The 7,827-nt window shown below is 41.6% G+C and overlaps 1 protein-coding gene across 1 annotated transcript; it reads left to right on the top strand.

The window, feature by feature from the left end:
* The first annotated feature begins 1,504 nt into the window (after positions 1–1,504).
* On the top strand, positions 1,505–7,368 carry LOC132782842 (transmembrane protein 45B-like). Its single transcript, XM_067470866.1, has 6 exons — positions 1,505–1,747; positions 1,855–2,065; positions 3,111–3,323; positions 5,646–5,830; positions 6,530–6,666; positions 7,254–7,368. The coding sequence occupies exons 1-6, from the start codon at positions 1,505–1,507 to the stop codon at positions 7,366–7,368; spliced, it is 1,104 nt and encodes a 367-aa protein (XP_067326967.1).
* The last annotated feature ends 459 nt before the right edge of the window (positions 7,369–7,827 follow it).

Here is a 7,827-nt window from a genome sequence, read left to right as displayed (position 1 = left end):
AAGATAAAACAAAATGGGCACCGACTAATTGGTATAAGCATATAGTTAATATGTTAAATGGAAACCCCAAGTGGTGCAGTGGATTAAAGCAGAGGCTGTGAGGAATTGTGGGGGTTGGAGTCCAAAACACCTGGAGGGCCTAAGTTTGTAGATAGATCCACCTATCTGTGATGCAGGTGCCCCCGGTGGCACAGTGGGTTAAAGTGCTGAGCTGCTGAGCTTGTTGACCCAAAGGTTGTAGGTTCAAATCCGGAAAGCAGCGTGAGCTCCTACTGTTAGCCCCAGCTTCTGCCAACCTAGCAGTTTGAAAACATGCAAATGTGAGTAGATCGATAGGTACCACTCCGCGAGAAGGTAACAGCACTCCTTGCAGTCATGCTGGCCACATGACCTTGGAGGAGTCTATGGACAACGCTGGCTCTTTGGCTTAGAAATGGAGATGAGCACCAACCCCCAGAGTTGAACACGACTGGACTTAATGTCAGTGGGACCACCTTTACCTTAATATGTTAAATATGGAAATAACAATATATATTAAATTGAAAAGGTTACAATAACTAAGAGGATGCGGTAACCAGTTAGGAATTATTTAGAGAATGTGCTAAGATGTGGAGTGGAAAAATTAAGACTGAGATTGATATTTTGAATGCAACTTCTGTAGTTTGCTGTATAAATTGCATGCACAAGGAGGGGAGGGTGTGATAAAACAATTAAATAACAATTTTTAAAAAGACAAATAAATTAATAATGATATTTTGCACTTTGAGTTTAATGTAGAGAATTGAAATAAACATGGATGAGGGGGAGAGAGAAACTGGGACATGTCAAAAAGCCATGGAAAAGTGGGACAAAGAAAACTAATTAGAACAGTGGGGTTGGGTTTTTTTCATGTTAGGAGCGACTTGAGAAACTGCAAGTCACTTCTGATGTGAGAGAATTGGCTGTCTGCAAGGACGTTGCCCAGGAGACACCCGGATGTTTTGATGTTTTACCATCTTTGTGGTAGGCTTCTCTCATGTCCCCACATCAGGAGCTGGAGCTGACAGAGGAAACTCATCCACTCTCTCCCTGGATTCAAACCTGCAATCTGTCGGTCTTCGGTCCTGCCGGCACAAGGGTTTAACCCACTGCACCACTGTAGTCTCCAGAACAGTGGTGAAGTGTGGTAAAATCCATGAGAACTTTGATCTTTCTTTGTCTCAACTGGGAAAAAGTCAGTTGCCTCTTCATCAAGGATGGGGCAATGCCTAGTTTTACTGAGTTCGCCATTGCAACAATAACTGGGAGATGCGTGCAGAGTTGCTAGCATTCTCTTTACGATCTACATTTATTATCCATTGTTGTAACCAATAACCTTAGCACCTTCCTGCCTCCTCTCACATCTGGTCTGACGAGGAGTGTTCCAAGGCTCCATAATTATTGCAGTGTGGTTCTTCTTACACCATTGGAAAGATTATGCCCTCCCCAATTTGGAATCACTGTCTAAACCAGGGGTCCTCAAACTATGGCCCGCGGGCCGGACCCAGCTCCCCGAGGGCATTTATCCAGCCCGCAGGGTGTGGAGAAGGATGAGTCCCCCTTTGGGTCTGTGTTGCCTGCTGCTTCTCTTGGCCCAGCCTGGCCTTCTCCTGCCTTCAGAACGGTGTCTCGCCTCATCCCAAAGGCAGGAGATGGCGAGGGAGGCGGCAGGCAAAGCGGCTTTGGGGCCGCGTCGCCTGCCGCTTCCCTTGGCCCAGGTGTATCTTTGGTGGGATTCAGTCCGGCCCTCCAACGGTCTGAGGGACAGTGACCTGGCCCCCTGTTTAAAAAGTCTGTGGACCCCTGGTGTAAATCTTTGTTTCTTCTTCCATTTAGGTATTTAACCATTCCCATGCCTCAGTAATGGGGTCTTTCCTAGGACATACATTGACGGGATTATCCTTCCTGTTGCTTGGATTTGCATGGGCCATCAAGCACCCCTTGAAGTTCCTTGGCCGGAAATCAAAGTATTCTCTACAGATTGAAAAGCTCATTTATTGGGTTGAGCTTCTGGAATGGGGAGGTATGGCTGTCGTCTGCTCCTCAGGTAAATGTGGCATGCAGCTTTTATCTTTGTGTAGCATCAATACAGACAGAGTAAAAACTATTGCAAAGGCACTTATGAACAACTAAAATGAACACAGATTTGCAGGGGAAAGGAAGTTGATTTTGTTTTCATGTCAGACCTTATAATAGAAGCCTTCAGCTTAAACCAATGGCCAGTTCTCTGCTTTCCTTTGTCACCCTCCCCTCCTTTCCTTCCTATGTTATTGTTGGGGCTTGAAGTTTGGGCCAGTTCTATCATTGGTGGGGTTCAGAATGCATTTTGATTGTAGGTGAACTATAAAACCCAACAACTACAACTCCCAAATGTCAAGGTCTATTTTCCTCAAACTCCACCAAACTCATATTCATTGAGAACCACATCAGCCTTATTGTTGCTTTCAAAGGATAGTTGAACCAATGGACAGAGAATCCATGGATACAGAGAGCCAACTATATTTTTTTTACATAGTGGTCAGTGCTCTTTAATTGTTACCCAGTTTGTGTGCCCAAATGTTATTGAATGACAACTCCCATCACTCTTCGTTATCCGCCATGTGGACTGGGGAGAATGGGAATTACAACCCAACAAGTACTTGTGGATCTGAGGTTGGGGAAAGGTTAAAGGACATTTTATAATCAGGGATCACATCCAGGTCTTGTATCCCAATCCAAACCCCACTCTTCTGACTTAACAGAAGAAACTGAAGCCTTCCAGGTGTTACTATATCACAACTCCCATCAGTTCTGGTCATGATGTCTAAAGATGAGGAATACAGGAGTTGTAGTTCAGCTTCTGGAGGGCCAGATAAAATGACACGTTAGGCCCTCGAGCCTTGAATTTGACATCTTAGGTATTTGAATATTACAGAATATCTTCATCAAGATATTATTCACCTCTAATATAGTTAAGCTTTCATTTTTGGTTAGTAAAACCTGAATTCAGGCTTCCCAAGCGGCAATGTACTAGATGCAACTGGAGACATCTCTCCTTTCCAGTGTAGCTGCCTTCTATCATAAATAACTATGAGTCATTGCTTGATCCATAGGAGCTCTTCTGGAGCAATGTTTGCTTGAGGGTCCCTGCTTCCGTCTTTACAATGAAACAACCCACCAGTGGGTGTTCCTTAATCTTTGGCAACATTCGACAATGCATGCATTCTTTGCCATGGCCGGAGTGGTTGGCGTCCTCACTCGATGCAAGTTCCAGATCCCCATGGGACTAGATCACCTCTTGTTCTCTCTGGCACTTTTCAATGAAGGTGAGTGCACATTTTGCAGGAAGACAGAGCTCTCTAGAAGGTTCAGAATATGTGTGCTCGCTTATCATCATCATCATCATCATCATCATTTAATTACTTATTAATCGCCCTCCATCCGAGAATGCTCCAGGCGATTATGCAAAGTTTACCTAACCTGGTTGTTTCATTTCATATATGCATTTGTTAGTTTTGAAAAAAGAAGTTGCAAAAACAAGGTGCAGTGCTCTTCAAAGGAAGATCATGCCAACTTTTAATACATTCGGTTAGCTTGGTTTGCCTTAGGACCATCATACGTCAGAAATACCCTGAAGGCACACAACGGCATGTTTGTCAAGGTTACCCTAAACCTAAGTGTCAGGAGCAGTCAATTATTGAAGTCGAACATGACCCCACCTCCATAAAAGATAGTAACTAGTTTTGCTAAGGAAAAGGACAGCAGACAACTCTGTTTTTCTATTAAAATGGCTTTTATTTGTACCCATGCATGCTTAGCTTGGTGAAATATTGCTGCTCTGCATCCTTTTCAGCTGAATCGCTAATAAATCATCTCGGTGGCACTTCCTTCAACCTTGGTGAGATTCTTTTGGGGAACTTAGGGGAAAACAATTATTTTAAAATTGGGCTTCTCTTTGCTCACCATTGTAGTGATCCCTCTTTCGCGGAGATGCAGGGTCTCTCCTTCAGACCAGACCCTTTTATTTTCTTCAATGATTTCATTATGTCAATCCTTTTCAGAGAATGTTTGCTATACTTCAATACTGTTGGAATCAGCATTTCTTAAGCAAATTGCAACTAATAGTAGTCCAACCAAGGTCTACTAGTTCACTTTCAGTCTTTCTTGCAATCATATTGCATTCAATAAGTGTTGGTGTGGTGTAATGTTAATTTTAATCTGCAGTTATGTGTAATTATAGATAGGTGTTTAAATGGGTAAGTATATAGAATAGCATAACTGGGGGATGGTAGCCAGCTTAGCTCACTTTGAGCTGAGTTACCATGGGAAAAGGGGCGGAGCCAACTGCCACTTGGCAAGGCATCCATTTTAAAACAGTCTGTAGTCAGCGAACGACAAGAAAGGCTGGTTCTGTAGTGTGTTGAGAACCAGTAAGGTAGTCTGTAGTCTAAGAACTACAGGGAAAGGCTGATTCTACTGTGTTGAGAATCAGGAAGGTTTTGGTTTTTAGCCTGTGTGGTTTAGATAGGTCAAGTTGACTTATTTATATTATTAGTCAGTGTATGAGCAAAAGGGGGAGAGAACCCTAATAAGAATCTTTACTGCAACAGAAATAACATAAGACAAAAATAAGCTTGTACCTGTAGTAATCTGTTAAAGAAAGAAACACATTTTGAAGGAAAATAAGTTTGAAACCTGTTCAGTGGAAGGAATAGTCCTCTCAAGAGTTGTGTTATGAAATGTTATAAATGTAACCTCTGAAGAAATGTGCCTCTAAGAGTTAAGAAACATTGAAACCATCAAGCTTAATACTTCAATAAACTTGTTACAGTTTCTTCTAAAGCCAAGTCTGTTACAAATACTTTCAATTTAAGCTACGCTACACATTGAAGAAAGCACAAATCAATATCACAAGCTATTAGTTGTGTTATCAATTTAATAAGTCCTTACAAAGTGGTGGCTCCTTTACAAACCGTTACAAATTGGTGGCATCGTTACAAACTGGGTGCCATCTTTACAAATTGGTGGCCTCTTTACAGTTGGAATTATTGAAACAGTGAGTAGCAGAGGCAATTATGGCAATCCTTTTCAGAGAAGGTTTGCTATACTTCAATACTGTTGGAATCAGCAGTTTTTAAGCAAGTTGCAACTAATAGTAGTCTGACCAAGGTGTGTGGGTTACATATGGAATTCTCTTGGTCAAGGGCCAGCGTAGGAATACATTGGACCGTGCTTGTTTTGTGGGTTCTTTAATTTCGAATTAAATTGGAAGAAGCCATGTTGTATATTGCTATGTATGTGATTTGAGACATAGTGCCAAAAGAAGTTGACTTATATGGAGTCAGATGGTTTGTTCACCTCGCCCAATTTTTTCTGCTGGATTGACTGAGACAACTCTCAGAATGGGATGTTTCATAGACTTTCTTGTAGACCTGGGACTTTTCAGCATGCTGAGTACTTGCTTTGCTGCACTATACTTGATCTTAGGCTGAGAAGACCTTGGTCAGACTACTATTAGTTGCAACTTGCTTAAGAAGTTGGCTAATGCATTAGTAATTTCACTTTCCATCCAATGGAATGACAAATAACCCAGTAGACTTTTAACCACTCAACAATTAACGAGTTGTACTTTTGTGTGTCTTTACTAGGTCTGCTCTTCTATACCCATTCAAGTCGGATGTCTGCTCTGGATCAATACATCCACTACATCCTGTTAATTCCCATATGGACCGGGGCTGTTTGCAGTTTGTTTGAGGTGTGGCACAGAAACAACCCAATCCTGGAGCTGTTTAGGACTTCCATGTTCATAACCCAGGGAACTTGGCTTTGGCAGGTCAGTTCTGATCAGAGGCGCTTCTTGGGATAAAGTTTGGGAACTGTAGTTGTGTCTGATTTGTTTTGGAATCCAAGTAGTCCATCACAGATCCAAGTATTTCAGGGTGTGTCACTCGGTCACACTGTTAAGGAGCATTGGGAATATATTGGTCTCCAGAGATTCTTGTAGGAGTCATTCTAAAGAATGGAAGATAACACTGAGAGCTTTCCAGGTATTATATCTAACCAGGCATTGGATGAAGTCAATACAAGCTCAAACATCTGACTGGTGATTGGTGTCTCCCATAATAGCAGTGATGTAGTCTAAAGTTTAAAGGAGCTATCTAAGGTGCTGAAGCCATTATGTAGGTATAATTCAGCAGCTTGAAAAGCTCTTTCAATTGTCAGACTAAACCCCAAAGCAGATTCATAGAATCATAGTTGGGAGAGACCACAAGTCTTAACACCCTGCCATGCAGGATTCACCTCAATATTGACCATTTTGAGGGAAAGGTGAACAATAAATAAAGATGAGGATAAGTATAATGATTGACATTAAGTCACACCACAAAAAACACCTCCAACATGCCCAGGTTCTTCTCAAGACAAGTGACAACAAGTAGGTCATCACTTGAGCCACTGAGATGTGATGGGGCAGTTTTAATAGGCACAAAGTAATATGATTCTCCTCATTCTCTCTTTCTGTTCATTCATTCAGATTGCTTTCCTGTTGTGGGGAACCTCCAGCTGGGACCACAATGACCCAGAGACCTACATATTTATGGCCCTGTGCTACTCTTGGCATTATGGGAGTGCCGTTCTCTTCCTCGCCTTTACCTATGGCATTGTCTATTGGTATGTAATGGAGCATTTTCAAGGTATCTCAGAGTCTCAACAGTCAGGGCTCATGGAAAGAGCTCTTCCAGGGCACTCAGATTTGGGTTCTAGAAAGAGAGAGCTGCCTAACAGGAGGACACCATCTCTTCTTTACCTTGGTTGAGCCCAATACAAAGAAGCCGAAATGGTCCTTTTGATGAATCCTGCATTTGCCCTAATGTGATTTCCTTCCCCTCTTGATGTGGTTTGACCTTTTGGAAGACCATTCCAGATTGTAAGACCTTTGGGAAAGCAGCCACGTACGGGTGGCAAATGACAAAAATGGGGTTCATTTGGCACAGCTTAGAAAAGGATGATGTGGGGTTTAGTGCCATCCATTTGAAGGACACTGGTTGAGTGAAGGAGGATTTAGGACTTTTTGGAGCAGTATCTTGAGTTATATCCATGGAAGTGTCAGAGCACCAGTGCATGAGATACTACTGGCCATAGTAACTATTCCAATAACAGTCACCTTGGATGAAGAGTAGATGACAGAAGGTATTAATGTACCCATCAGCCGTTGAGTATCTATTTGACCATCTAATACTCTGTCTTGGTTTCTGTAGGGTTCTTTGGATACTGAAAGGAAACTGTGGAGGAGAGGCAATGGAAATTCAAAAGTTCAACCAAGCAGACGCAAAGACCTACACTGCTCTTTTGAATGGATCTGATGAAGAATGAAGATCTTTCCTTCCCTTAGTTTAATAGAATGTTTTGAATAAACAATGGGAAGAGACAAATGATAAATAGCTGCTCTGAATCCCCTTCAGGGTTGAGATAGAGCGGGGTAAAAATACAGTAAATAAACAATAAATAAATAAATAAATAAATAATGATTATATTTATTTTCACCCCACTTTTTCCCTCGATATTGAGACCCAAATTGGCTCACACTTGAAGACATACAAAAGCAAAATATTAAAATATCATTAAATATATACAAGTATTAAAACAAAAAAATAAATAAAAATTAGGAATGGGCCCAGTTTGATCTTTACTCCAAAATAATAATTCCAATGACATACACAGTGAAGAAAAGTAGGAAGTGATGGAAACCTGGCTTTCACTGCTGCTTTCTCTGTGGCTCTGGCTAAGGTTCAGATAAGAAATGACAATATAAAAAAATTAAGAATCAGCAAA

This window comes from Anolis sagrei, chromosome 7 (assembly GCF_037176765.1).
Source record: "Anolis sagrei isolate rAnoSag1 chromosome 7, rAnoSag1.mat, whole genome shotgun sequence".
NCBI classification, from domain to species: Eukaryota; Metazoa; Chordata; class Lepidosauria; order Squamata; family Dactyloidae; genus Anolis; species Anolis sagrei.
Note: the sequence above shows the minus strand (reverse complement) of the source record. Positions and strands in the feature narration are given on the sequence as shown.

Excerpts from the sequence above, each read along its gene's own strand:
- LOC132782842 (XM_067470866.1), top strand. The coding sequence starts at position 1,505 with ATGGCCCGCGGGCCGGACCCAGCTCCCCGAGGGCATTTATCCAGCCCG. Across the intron at positions 2,066-3,110 it reads GGCTGTCGTCTGCTCCTCAG|GAGCTCTTCTGGAGCAATGT; the intron begins GTAAATGTGGCA and ends CTTGATCCATAG. Across the intron at positions 6,667-7,253 it reads ACCTATGGCATTGTCTATTG|GGTTCTTTGGATACTGAAAG; the intron begins GTATGTAATGGA and ends TGGTTTCTGTAG.